At 39.5% G+C, this 14452-nt stretch overlaps 2 protein-coding genes across 8 annotated transcripts in view; one reads left to right on the top strand and one right to left on the bottom strand.

The window, feature by feature from the left end:
- Positions 1-7124, top strand: part of fli1 (Fli-1 proto-oncogene, ETS transcription factor) — a 33111-nt gene extending 25987 nt beyond the window's left edge. For all 7 annotated transcript variants that reach the window (XM_035679835.1, XM_035679837.1, XM_035679836.1 and 4 more), the window contains 4 exons: positions 2500-2559; positions 3026-3085; positions 3681-3728; positions 3920-7124. In XM_035679835.1, coding sequence (XP_035535728.1) covers positions 2500-2559; positions 3026-3085; positions 3681-3728; positions 3920-4449 — 698 coding nt within the window. In that variant the 3' untranslated portion in view covers positions 4450-7124. The remainder of the gene's footprint in view (positions 1-2499; positions 2560-3025; positions 3086-3680; positions 3729-3919) is intronic.
- A 2131-nt stretch (positions 7125-9255) lies between these two features.
- kcnj1a.1 (potassium inwardly rectifying channel subfamily J member 1a, tandem duplicate 1) lies at positions 9256-10418 on the bottom strand. Its single transcript, XM_035680371.1, has one exon. It carries the CDS (start codon positions 10416-10418, stop codon positions 9297-9299), a length of 1122 nt encoding a protein of 373 aa, XP_035536264.1. The 3' UTR covers positions 9256-9296.
- Between the last annotated feature and the right edge of the window lie 4034 nt (positions 10419-14452).

The raw sequence follows: 14452 nt of genomic DNA, 5'->3' as shown, positions 1-14452 counted from the left end.
GGGGGGTTGGCGGCTGGCGGTGAGTAGAGGGGAAAAAAGGGCCAGTAAAACAAAGAGAGGTTGTCTGCAGGCGAGGCAGGCAGGAAACGCAAGTCTCCCAGGACTCTCCCCCAGTCACTGCTCCTTGGCTATCCTGCCGGCCCACACCAGATTGAACCTGACAGCCCTGCTGAGCCACGGCAGCCCGCTTGTTATTTGTCCCTCCTCTCTCTCTTTTTGTCTTTCTCTATATTACACTCTCCTTCTTTCATTCTTTTGATCATATTGTAATTTATTCACTTTACTTTTGCTTTGCTGTGACCTCATATCCTTTATTTTACTTTAACCATATGTTTTTTTCACCGTTACGTGTACTGTCTTGCACTTTTACTCCGTTTTGAATATCCCAGTACCTCTCTTGTTGACTGCTGACAGGAATAGGCATTTGCTGAAATGTCAGGGATTAAAGTTGAAAAGTTAGATATTAGCAAAGAGATCAAGACGTCCCTGAGCAGCAGGAAGCTTTCCTATTGGTGGATATTCTGCCTGTAAGGAAAGGGAAAACAAGGCAACAAAACATCCTTTGAAAGTAGCACAAGACACATAATTGGATTTGAAGTGTTTTTACATTTTCATTGGTGGATTATGAAATGAGTAAAACAATAAAACACTTGTGTCGCAGGTTACCAGGCAAACTTTGTTGTTATGTTTGCAGAGAGATTTGGATCTAGAGTTGAGTTGTGCTGAATGGAGAAATAAGGAGTTTCATTTTGTGCATTTTATCATTTGTTGTTGATGTCAGGATAACCAACATGTCAATATGTTGTGATCCACACGAGGGCAGTATTGCACAGTGTTTAGAGATCACCATACATGAAGTGGAAGCTGATGGTGAATTTGATGTCACTGGATTTTCCTCTGGTGTGGCTGTATGAGGTTATACTGGTCAAGATGGCACACAAAGCCCAAATGGGTTGTTGTAGTAAAGATGACCACCTATTTGTTTCCGACACTGCTAAGAATGGCACACTCACAATAAGTAATTTACAGTGTTTTGCATACCTAATTGATAGACCTGAATTGATAGTTTAAATAAATAGATTAACCATCACAAAATTAACATGAATAACTACACATTTTTGTTGAATAAAGAGATTTTATATATTAGTAAATGTGCTTGTTTTTCAGTGATTGATAGCTTGTCAGCATGTGAGTTATTTGAATGCACTAGTTAAAACATAATGGAGAGTAATTTGCAAACACATAAATATTCATGTTTGGCAAAAAAACACCTACACACACAAATACACACACATAATGCATTTATAGTGTGGCAGCAGCACCCTCACTCACTTTAGAAATGTCAAAACATATCAATCTAATGATCGATTGAGATAATTAATCATGCATATTATGTAAAACACAATGCTACATTTTTTATGTCGGAGATAAGGACCTGATGCTCTTTATTAGCAACGCCATATTTCGTATTTGCACAGGTTTTTCACTGGCCAGTTGTGGCCTAATACAATTTGGTGTCCATTTTGTTGCATCAGGAATGAGTCTTGCTCTTTCTCTGAGATTTTCCAATCTAAGGATTTCAATTTACTAAATCTAAGGATTCAAACTGCCAACTCCGATTGTCAATAACCCTTCTTGTCAAAAATTCCACCTACAATGATGGGAAATGGGATTGCCTCTTGACCTTCTAACAGCTTGCTTATCGTAGCAACAACCTCTGTCATCACCATTACACTGTCTCTATCTGCACCCCTCTGGGAGAAACACTGCTGACAAAGAGATTTGCGATCATGATAACACTATGAATAGTATGTTCCACACAATACAGGGTGTTAAATCTGGCTACAATATGCATCGTATTTCCCTGTGTTCTGGCAATTTTATAAACTGTATTAGCCCGCAATAATCCAGACCATCGAGGGTGCTGGCCAGATGCACTGTGAGTATACCAGGGTGTTTTTGAGACATTGCCAGGGGAAGAATACATCCCCTGTTTTATCTGCTTGTGTCAGAGTGATTGATTGTTACTGGAAGCAGTCCAGCTTCACACTCAGTCAGGTTTTAACCGCAGACACATAGCAGGTAGAACCCATACAAACTGGGCCAGTTTGGCTGTTTGTCAAGGTCTCATAAAATCAGCCTGTGTAGGGAAATGGAATATCATGTGCATACAATACATGTATTGTGTGCCTCTGTTGTCCTGTTGTACGATAGTTTGCACCAGTCCCTGAATTTGTGGTGAGTGTTGCAAGCTGCTCAACCAACTGTACTCTGTCAAAGATTGTGCCATCTACATTTAAACCAACACAGCTTGCCAAACAAAACCACATTACTATGTCCAGATATCCTGTGAAAAGCATCTTGAACCATGTTTTGATAGATTTATTGATGCCATTTGGCACTGGGGTCCCTGTTTTTGCTTTCGCAGTGGCAGTCCTGTGATAGGCTGGCACACAATAAAGATAAACTGTGTCTTTCCTCTTTTCTTCTCTTTGTCAGACCCTTCATATGATGCTGTACGGCGGACAGGATGGTCAAACAACATGCACAGTGGCAAAGGTAAGGACACAAAAGTCATTTAAAGTCCTTATGCATTTTTGACTGGAACATAAGGTTAAGTATGCATGGCTGTAACCTACTGAGGAAGGGCGTGATTCCTCGTTTTACCTACTGTGGTGAACTTTATCTTTGTATTCTATGCATGTTAAAAAACACCCAGATAATTTGCAAATGCTTTTTAACCTACGCTGACATCCCCCTAGAGGCAGCTCCAGCATCCACAGAGACGTGTGGGACAAACTCCTACAGATTAGAGATTAGAACATAAAGAGACATTCAAACAAAAGTCATTCCAGCCACCAACTACTGCTTTCTTTACTTTGCACCGCTGCAGATGTGCTTTCAAGTTGTGTAGCCTAGTTATCTGTAGCCACCCTACTGATGTTGTCTCTGAACCTTTTTTATGTCTCTCTCTCTCTGTCTCTGTCTTGTCCGCCACTGATTGCCTCTCTCTCTCTCTCTACAGGCTCACCAGTGGTTACTCAGAATGTGACCAAGTCCACTGAGCAGCCCAGAGCTCAGCCAGGTAATGGCATACATATTTATATATGTAGTATCAATATAAAATTAAACCACAACAGTCAGCACAAAGCTAACAAAGCCAGCTTAAAGATAATTTGTTAGCATTTGTATCAGTTTCCGTTTGTGGCAGTTGACTTGTTAAAATCCTCAAAAAAGTGTAAAACAATTGTTTACAAGTGGTTCACCAGCAATTTGATAATGGACTGTTTGGAAGTCTACCAAGAAGCTTCGAGTGTTTACTAGTGTTTGTAGTGTTTTTCCTTACCTCTCAGGCACACATCTATTAGCATGTGTAATTGGTTTTCGTGGTCAACTCATTATTCAGAGGGTGTGCAGAGCACAATAATCCAAACACACTAAAACTGCAGCTCATAATGCTCTCTCATTTTGGTCAGTGTTTTGTATATTTTGCTTTATTTACTCAACTTGAAATGTGATATTATAAGCATAGGTAATAAAGATGAAATTTTAAATTCATTAAATTGCATTATCTCAACGACACTATTATTCAGGCTTCCATACTAATTTGTATGGTTCACATACCATTATATCACCACAGCAAAGCTTGTAGATTAACAATGCTCTCCTTTTGTCCACAGATCCTTACCAGATTCTGGGTCCCACTAGTAGTCGCCTAGCCAATCCAGGTACAATTCTAAGAAAGCTCAGGTCTTTATAACGCATTTGTTGTGAAGCCAGATGTTGTGAGCCTCATTCTAAAAAATGTTCTTTTATGCAGGTCTCACTGGTTAGATAATGAGCTGTTGGGCTGTGAACAGTGAATAATTAGCTCTTAGTTGGAAGAGGCTGTGTCTCTGACTGTTTTTCTCTTCATCAGGTTCAGGTCAGATCCAACTGTGGCAGTTCCTTCTGGAGCTCCTGTCTGACAGTGCCAACGCTGGCTGCATCACCTGGGAGGGAACCAACGGCGAGTTCAAGATGACGGACCCGGATGAAGTGGCACGGCGCTGGGGTGAGCGTAAGAGCAAGCCCAACATGAACTACGACAAGCTGAGCCGCGCGCTGCGCTACTACTACGACAAAAATATCATGACCAAGGTGCATGGCAAGCGCTACGCCTACAAGTTCGACTTCCACGGTATTGCTCAGGCACTGCAGCCGCACCCCACCGAGTCCTCCATGTATAAGTACCCCTCGGACCTAGCCTATGTACCTTCCTACCACGCCCACCAGCAGAAGGTCAACTTTGTATCACCACACCCTCCATCCATGCCTGTCACCTCCTCCAATTTCTTTGGACCCACTGCTCCATACTGGAGTTCACCCACTGCAGGAATCTACCCCAACCCAAATGTTCCTCGCCACCCAAACACCCACGTGCCGTCCCACCTGGGTAGTTACTATTAGACACCCCACTCTGACGCCCTACGACCCTCTTAAACCTCCCTTGTCCCACAATTGCTGACCTGCACTCCTAATGATGCCGAACCAATGAAGACTGAGTTAATAGAGGCATTTGTCCTCTGAAGAAATCCTAAATGAAGGATGGTCAAAATTGAAGAAGATCTTTTTTTATTTCTAAGAATTGATAAACAACTGGATGCTATGCTCCAAAATGGAATACTACTTATCTTTACAAGACTAGCAATTGTTTGTATATGTTTTTTGGACATGCGTCTGAGTTTCCTGTGCCTTTCTCTTTCCCATCCTCCAGAAAGCTGCACCTACTGGTGTCCTTTCCAAAACCTTCCAAAAACAAAGCCCGTGGACAGGGAGAACAACTCGAGTCTGTGTGTCTCCTCACCACGCTACAGTACCAGACATGGGCCTATTATTTATGGGTCTCAATCTACATCCTCCTCAGTACATTATATACATTATGCTTCAAAGCATCGGCCTTTTCCGCTCGTCTACAGCCATGTCAGGGTTTCTTATTCCCACCACATCTAGCCTTCTGTTTCCACTGTCTCCCTCTGCTCATCTGTCCATCTGCATCTTTTTATGTGTGTGTGGAGAGTCTTCTGGAATTCGCTGGACAAGGAGGAGCTCTCAAAGAGATGGACTTTTCTCAGCACTGAATGAAATTTGGCAACTGGAATATGCCATTCACAATTTAATTTATCCTCCAAACTGGAAGGCTAGAGAAGAGTTAAATGCTGGAGAAGGAAGCGCTGTATGTTTTGCTGACCTGGGTCAAATCGGTTACTTAAAATTTTTTCTGTGTGTTGTGTGTGGAGTTCAACAACATGTACAGTTGACTCGACTGTGCTGGGGAAGCTGAGTCAACATGTAATTGAAGTAATTTGCAACAATAATTCCACCCAGGTCAGATGTTTTCAGGGGGCCACACACTAGGCTATCCAATGTTTGCCATGTTGTTGCCTTTCAGCCATGCCATTTCCAGATGTTTTGTCGCTCGACCATGTCAGTATTAATGTGAATGTCTTCTGGTTTGTGAAATGCGTAAAAAGGGATACCCTGCAGCAAAATCAAAATTTGTCAGATGTTTTCATTTAGTTTTAGTTAAAAAAAAAAAATCCTTTATTTTTAACACCATTTTTGCTGCACACATCTGAATCTAAAACATGAACGTGCCTATCTCTTTTTGCAGAATAAGACTGAATATTGTTTGGATGTCTTTTTTATCCAAAGTGCCTTACAGTGCCATGAGTGCATCCGATTTTATTATATGGCATAATAAGAAACCTAACCCTCACAGTGCCTTAACTGCTGTTTTATACCATATATTTTCTATTATAGATGGAACAGCATTACATCCTTAAATACATAGCATACATAATCATCATCTCCATGTCATCACCAGGAATCTGACAATTTTTGATTTTGAAGTGCCACGCTGTCTCCTTCCTCTTTGTAGGCCAGTCAGGACCGTATAGGTCAGCACAGAGAAGTGGCTTAGCAATAAGTCATGTTAATAGACAGTTAGGTTGCATTTTACCAGGGCTGGATCCTAGTTTGAGAGCAGCATGTGTGTCTGAATGTTAGTTTCTCACTGATCTAAAGCCCAGCAAAATGCACGTGAATCTCAAGTCAGGATTTCATCATCATGTAACAGTATTGTGTCAAAACATATCCATCTTCAGGTGTTCAAAGCTGTTAATAGCAAAAGTATTCCTTTTGAAAATAAATTACTTGGGACTAAGTAGTTTATCCGAGAACAAAACCAACAAAGTATGACGAGATGAAACAAAGAAATCCTCAGATTCGCAAACGCTGTGCGTTTGTCAGACCTATTTTTTATTATTTTATAAGCATCAGACAACTAGGCATTAAAGCAACTTACTGTATAAATTATGCAGAGTTATTTTCATATGTGACACAGTATAAAAAGTCAAGAGAATTAATACGAGTTGACCTCGGTCAAAAATGCAAACCTTTAAAGTCCATTTCTGCTAAGTAGTTTGTTCAGCATTTTTAAGCGTTTTTATATCTGTACATTTGGGCAATACATTTTAACATTTTTATTTTCTTTTAATTGTTATTATTTCTGAAATTCGGCTGTAACATCCTGAGTGCCTTTATGCACACAAGGTATTTTCTTGTATCCCCAAAACCACAAGTGCCTGCTTGAATCATAATCCAATAGCCAGGGATTCCTTTACTCTATATGCAACATGTGATTATGATGGTTCTTTTCCATTGTGAATCACCTTTTATGCCAAATGGCCCTGGAATTGGTGGCTTTTCCTGTGCATTAAAGAATTTCAGGTATTTTATGCAAAATAATACAAACAGTATTAATATCCACAACCAGCTTCTCCGGAAAAATTATAGCTTTAAAAACAACAAATAAAGAGGGAACATGTAATTTGTAGCATAAAGAAATTATTCAAATGTACCCTTACTTTCCATGTTTCACAAGCATTATCAATGAAAAGGGATCTGTGCTACTTCGTATATGCAATGTATTTTGGATATCAAATATATATATATATGTGTATAATTTTACAATTAACCAATGTATTATTATTATTGTCATTCCTGCAATGTATGAAGTAATACCTTTTGAAAAAGGACTTTTGTATAGGAAAATGTGACAAAATAAATGTTTTTACCTCTCATACCATTCTTCCATTGCCTGAATACTGGGACATATAAAAACAAGCAAGTGAGTTGCACATTTTGTACAATACTTGATCATCGTGTCAAAGTTGGACACACTATTTCACCTCAATTGTGTTACAACTCATTACACGTTATAAGTGTGCATTATTACTTAGCCTATTAAGGGAACAGTAATGCTTTTACATTTGTTTATTGCATAAACAAATGTCCTTTTTCTCCAGCAGATAGAAAACAGCTTTTTGCCCCACACAAAACATCCTTACACTCTCTCTTTCCTTCACATGTGTTTTACAGAAAGATAAAGTAGCTGTTACAGTTTGTAGTTAGACAATGGTCTAATAGTCCTGCGATAAATTCTACCTTCATGATGGGTTTCAGTTTTTTTTAAACTGTTGATCTTGATTTAACTTTATGATCATTTTTGATAACCAGAGCTATAATTGTGGTGGTGATGTTATTATATGTTTATATTGCATTATACTTAGATGTGTTTCAACTATTTGGTCCACCCTCATTACCAGATATTAATGACAGTATTTATTAGCTGTACCTGACAAACCAGCAGTTTTGAATCAGCAGGTTATACAAAGCCACAAGCTGTGACTGGACTGGGTACATTAATTTAATGTTAGCATTTGACTTTTTATGTCATTTACTTCTCTTTTTGAACACAGCTTCAGATGATAGGTGGTGGCAATTTAACAACCAGTCTGCATACATGGTGTCTGTGTTAAGACAGCTACTGCCTTGTAAAGTGCTCTGTTAGTTTGCATGAACCATGTAGACAAAAAGATGTATCATAGACACAGTGAAAAGCTAGCAAGGGACAGCTGTGGACTAAATATAATTGTAAGGCATGTATCATCTTTATGCTGCTTAGTAATTCTGCATATGTGTAAATAATATTCATAATCTTTAACATTATCAATTGCTACAACAAAATCTCTTGGTGCAGACACACACACATTAGACTCTAAGCGTCTGGTCAGTGGCTGGTCCACCTTACCAAAACCTGTTGAATCTTCATGCTAATATATGTGCTGCTATTTCCCTAAATGGAGAGTTCTGGTTTCATGTTCAGAACGTGCAGGCAAAATAATGGGCAGTAAGCAACATCTCTCATCTCCCAAACACTTCCACTCTGTTGTGTTTGGATCCATGTTTGGTGTCACAACTTCACTTTGTTTACAGAGGAAAAGCTGTGATAGGGGTTGGCACCTGTCATTACGTTGCTTTGACCTTTTTGATCACAGTCCCTATGTGACGTTCCGGTTCAGAAAGTAATACGACAATGCAGACATTTTTTTTAAATGCAAAAATAGCCTTTATTTCAGTGTATTTTCCCCCTAAGATCAAATCGAAAATGACTTAACAAACAGAACTGATTTTCCTACTATGTTCAGCCATATTTTAAGTGTTTCATGAGAGCTTTGTTCTCTCACAGTGTCTTCACTTAGGAAGGAAAGAAACAACTACATCACCCACTTTTTAAAAAGAGTGGCCCCTGAGCCCGACCCTTTGCTAGTGCCTCAATAGCCGAACTCTAATGGTTCAAGTCCAAGTGTCTCTCAGCCTAAAGCAGCATAAATTAATAATAACAACCACTTTAGCTTTTTCTCACCCATGACAATAGCATGACCCCCCAACACTGGTCCTTCAAGTAATTGTAAGATTTACACACATTATAAAATATATGCCTTGTTGCCTGCCTCTGGATACTTGGTAAACCCACATTTGCAACGGCAATTAGACTCACTCCATCTTCATTTAAAGAAAGATCGTATATGTATAGTCCATGTGTGAGTAATTGGGAGAAGTTTGTTTTTCTGTTCTTGAATTGCAGCTTCACCATCTTACGTGACCTGGCCTCCCTTTTTAAAAACAGGTTTTTGGTCAGTAGACAGTTACAGGTGTGGTTTTACATACAAATGGTTCATAATTGTCCTGACCCACAGGCGGCTTTCTTATCTGTGTTGAACACAATAGAATAACAAATAAGTAGGTTTACTTTACTTCATATTTAAATGCCACACAATGTGCTGTCTGCCATTAGGTAACTACACCTGCATCCAGCAACTGTTTGTTCTGAGTCTTGAGGTGTTTATCAGTGAGAGATACAAGCCTCTATCATTCTCAGTTTTACTGTTCACTGCAATGTATCCATCCGCTCACATTTTGGTGACATTTGGGGGATCATTGATATCGATCACCTCGAAGCCCTGGTTATCATGTCCATCTCTGGAATGGTGGTGATGACCCTTGATGTTGTGGAAACAGTAGGCACAATGTGCAGTGGCTACTGGCACCACCTTGGAGAAGTTGGAGAAATCTACTCTGTACTTGCCCTCCTTGCTTCTGGAAATGATGGGCAAGAAGTTGTAGCCCCACATGACCTCGTGAGGAATAAAAGAGGTCCGGACTTGGCAGGTAGAGCTGGTGGACTCTGCGGTGCCATCTAGGAAGACCACCAGCTCAAACTCCTCTTTGTGGAGCGTGTCCACTGCCATCTCAAAGAAGGGACTGCTCTTGTCGATGACATGGTAGAGTGTGAGAGGGCATATAAAGAAGAGGTTGTCTTTCCCAGCATCCATCATAAAGTCAATGTTTACTTGGTCCATGATGATTGTCTCCCCATCTGGTGTGACTGTTGTCCTTAGCAGCTTGCCATAGATCTGGCTTCCAATCATCAGGGTCTTGCGTAAGTTTGCCACCCTGATTGACAGGCAAAGAGAGCCATTTTTGGGGCTGATGACAGCCATGTCACTAAATGTGATGGTCTTAGCCCTCTTTTTGGGTAAAGAGATTTTGGACAGGATGACGCCACACATGAAGCAGTTGATAATGGCTCCGAGAAGGGACTGAATAATGAGAAGAGCCAGAGCACCTGGACATAAAGGGGTGAGTGCTCGGCCACCATATCCAATAGTTGTCTGGGTTTCAAGAGAGTAGAGAAACGCTGTGGTCAGTCCATTAACATTATCAACACATGGAGTGTGCTTTAATTCGGGATTTTGCCACGTCAGATCTCCGTTACTGCGGGCAATCCAGTACCACAGCAGGCCAAAAATGAACCAGCTGAGGGTGAAAGAGGCGATGAAGAGTAAGAGGACAAAACGCCACCGGATCTCCACAAACGTGGTCCAGAAGTCAGCCAGAAAGGCAAAGTGATTGCTGTACTGGATGTTTCCATATTCAATGTTGCAGCGACCATCTTTCGTCACTAATCTGTTCCTGCGGTATCTTCGGTCCGCCAGCCAGTCCTGGATGCGTTTGTTCATAAACCCAAACATTTTCTAGAAGCCCACACCCTATATGACAATGAAACAGGGATATAGCATGTAAGTATATAGTAGAAAACTCATCACCAAGCAGGTGTGTGTGTAAACATTTACTTATAATTTCCTTAATGACAATGCAGTCATAAACAACTACAGGAATACAAACAGTACTGACAAGCTAACTTGTCCTAGCAGATGAAACTTTGGCTCAAACTAATTTTTTAAAACCCCAGAAATGTAAAAGCGAGGATAAGTTAGTACTTATTGTTCCAATAAGGATAAATAATTTACTGCTCTTCCCAGATATCTGATTCTCACTGTGGACTGCTTATGCACAGTCTCACATGTTCCAAGCTACTCTCTCGCTGCAGCTTTAATCCTCACTGAAAGGCTATAATCCTGGGTGGATGCAGCACTGCAGTAAAGACATGAAGTTAATGAGAAACAAAAGTTTCTGAACTGTAACACATAGGGCTCCAAGTAAACCAAATAATTTGGGATCTTTGGTCCCATGCAAGTGTCTCAACACAAGGATCAGCTTTGTTTGCTCGGTTTCAATGCTACAAAAATAAACGTGGCATTAAAATAATTTGTGCAAACCCAGCCAGAAGGCCAGCTGCTCATAGACATAACAATCTTTGACTTTATTTTAGCTCTGAGTTCTCATAAGTCTGGTGCTTGATGGATGGCAACTGGCAGTATTAGCTATACAGAGGTTTCCAAATAAGTATGGCCTCTGTTCTTGCCAAGTCATGCAAACTACCCATTTGGATCATGGCGTGCTTGTTAGTGAGTGTGAAGTAGTACAAAACGATCAGTGCAGTGAGTTAATGTTTTTGTTTTCAACCATCAAAGCTCACATCCAGTCATTTTGCCAAAAGAAATCTGATAATCACACCGTAGAGCTTGTTTGCAGACTTTCATCCCTTTAGAAGTAAACCTAGTCATTCTACACCTAATCATTAGATCAGTCTGTTTTCATACTGTAAGAAGATATGTGCTGGAATGATTTCAGGTGTTTAGCATTTTAATTGTGTGTATGACAAGTTACTCAAAATTATTGCTTTGCATTACAAAACAACTACCTTTATAAATGCAAATTGCCAGTGGGAACAAACCCTCCTCTTGAGGACCATCCACAACATACTGGACATAAAACTTTAAATCTGAAAGGCCTTTACTGCCATGACTCAGAGTCAAAGAATAATCAGTTAAAATCACAGTTAAAATTTAATAAATCAGTCAAATCATTTCAAGATTAGCAATCCATGAATGCAGGGGTATTTGTGAGGACAAGCACATTTTTAGAATTGCATTTGACTTTTTTGTTTCATTGACCCACTCTAATATGAATAACTATTTAATCATACTAGAAAAAGCTAAAACAACTAACTAAAAAAAGAAGACAATAGGCTAGAGAAGTAATAGTGCTGCCTCTGTTGCATTAATTACTATTATCACAGATTATCAATATTTGACTATAACTTGTATTAAGTGTCCATTATAATGCTGTATAAAACTATTTTAGGCTCAGTCTAATATGAGTTAATGAACTACTATTTTCTACTTTCATTATTTGCATCATTAAAGTGGCTTGTGACTGTAACATAATTCCAACTACAGCAGGGATTTAGCAATACTTTTGATTTAAAAGGGAAATTACTGGAATAAGACTCTAATTAGTCCTGACTCTTTATTTTTAGTAAATGCATTATTTTGTCAATGAGGTACAAACCAGCTTCATGAGCTAATATATAAAGTTAAAAAAAAAAAAAAAATTACCAATCAATTTATTTGTAGCCTCTTTCCTTTATATGTATTTTATAAAACAGTCACAGTGAAAACTTATTCCCTATGAAATGAAATGAACTACTCACACCAGTGCTAACAATATCCTTTCAACAATGTTGTCATCACTGGGAAAAAAAGGTCATGAAAGTGAACTTTCTTCAGTCCAAACTCACCTATAAAAATTGAAGATGAAGTAGTTAGATGCACATCCAGAGGTTAATGAATAACAAACTCCAGCGGGACCTTCTTTCCTCTTCGTCTGTCTTTCTTGTTCACAGTTGATTGTAACAGTTTAGGTGTGTCCTCCCCTTATACCAACACCTGTACCTTTATACTGTCCTGTTTCTGTGTGCTGGAATCAGCCAGGTGATGTTTACGCCCACAGAGACATCAAGTACCCCTCCGCCCACAGACGCCTGGCACCAAGGGCCGCGCTGACCTCTATCTGCCACACCCCCAGTTCACTACAGTCTATCAGTTGCTCTTGATTTACTGTTGATTCTATTTTGTGATATTTGAATTTGAGCTTTTTCACAGTTGGATTCACTCTAGAAAAAAAAGCCAAATGAATACTGACAGTGTAAAAGTAAAACCTGCATGTACTGTATCTGTGTATGGTTCCAGTTCTCTGCGTCTCAGTGACGAACACACTGCGTGGCATTATTTACTGTAGACACACACACACGCACACTCACACTTTTATTGGCATGTTGTAGGGAAATAATAATTTTATTTTTCTCCAGTTCTTGCCAGTGTTCGGCAGGTGCAGGATTGCATGTCTGAATATGTGACCTGCAAGGATGATTAGAATCGTTAACACTTTACATCTTCTCATTGCCTGATATTAACATGATAACAATCTTGCCCTTGGAATACTGTGTGTTCATGATAGAAAAAAGCACAAAACTCACTTTTGTTTATGCATGAGTTCCTCCACTGCTTTGAAAATTATGACCATAAGAATGTGTTTAACACATTCCCGGGCACAGTGTTGTCACCATGAATCAAACATCAGTGCTTCACAGCTCAGCACAGCACAGTCGTCTTCCTCCAAGCAACAAACAATTTCTCCCCTCCACCTAGGGCTGTGTTGTGATGAAATATGGGGACCATAGAATAAATAGGTTATAGGGTGAGACAACAGAAGCAGCTGAGATGAAAAAGACAATGTTCAAAATCCAAACAGATCGCTCTGTCTGGGGTCGGCCAGGAATCAAATCAGTCCATGGGCCGAAGATGTTCTGAATGCTGAAGAGAGAAAAGTTGTGAATTGTGATGGGTGTCGTTTTTCAGCTCTATTGTTCCAAGCAAGAGTTACGGAAAAGGCCGCAGTATTACCTTTCATGCTGCAGAATGTGTATTCTATTGACAGCCACAATACTTTACTGTTGACACACAACAAGATTAGGCTTGCCTGCTTTCTTCTAAATCCATGCTATTGTAAAAGGATGACAAATTTTTTGTAAATAAGCATTTTTTTATTCAAGAGGTGATTTACCTGTTTGTTTAATCAACTCCCTCTTTTTTAATCCTTTTTGTATCTGACAAAAGGCCAGAGAATAGCTACCAGACCACACAGCTGCATTGATTGTTGGGCTGGTTTAGCAACCTAAGAGCTATAGAGGCCAACAAAATTTGAGACAATTGCTACCAATATGAATGTGAATATGAATAATAATGACAACACAACAACCACTAATAAGTTCTCCACATAGGGTGATGCCGTTTTACTCCACATAGGGTGATGCTGTTTTAATACTTGACAGTAGAAATATCAGAATAAATAACTAATTGCTCATTTCATCAGATCACAGACATTGAAATTTAGTGACCTTGATGAATAATATGCTAGAAAGTACAAAACTAATAATAACATGTTCAAAAACAGTGTAATAAGCAGGTATATAGGCGTGGTTTGTGGATGTGCAACACATCGTCTTGTTGAAAATTTTGTCAGTCAGAATCTATGAAGTGAAATAATAAGCCAAACTCTCAATTAAATTAACAAATAATTATTGAGAGGATTAAATACTGCATTAATGTATAAATATACAATATACAATATGCAATATGGGGGTGGCAGTAGCTCAGTCTGTAGGGACTTGGCTTGGGAGCCGGAGGGCCGCCGGTTCAAGTCCCTCAGACCACAAAATATGGATAACTAGATGTCTCAAAGTGATAAAAAACAATGGCAGTTTCTCTCCGCATCAATTGGAGCACTCAATTGAATAATGCTGGTTTCTGTATCAGTTTCT

This window comes from Morone saxatilis, unplaced genomic scaffold (assembly GCF_004916995.1).
Source record: "Morone saxatilis isolate NCDOM2014 unplaced genomic scaffold, NCSU_SB_2.0 Contig8, whole genome shotgun sequence".
NCBI lineage: Eukaryota > Metazoa > Chordata > Actinopteri > Moronidae > Morone > Morone saxatilis.
The sequence above is the reverse complement of the archived record's forward strand: the minus strand, read 5'-3'. Positions and strand labels throughout refer to the sequence as shown.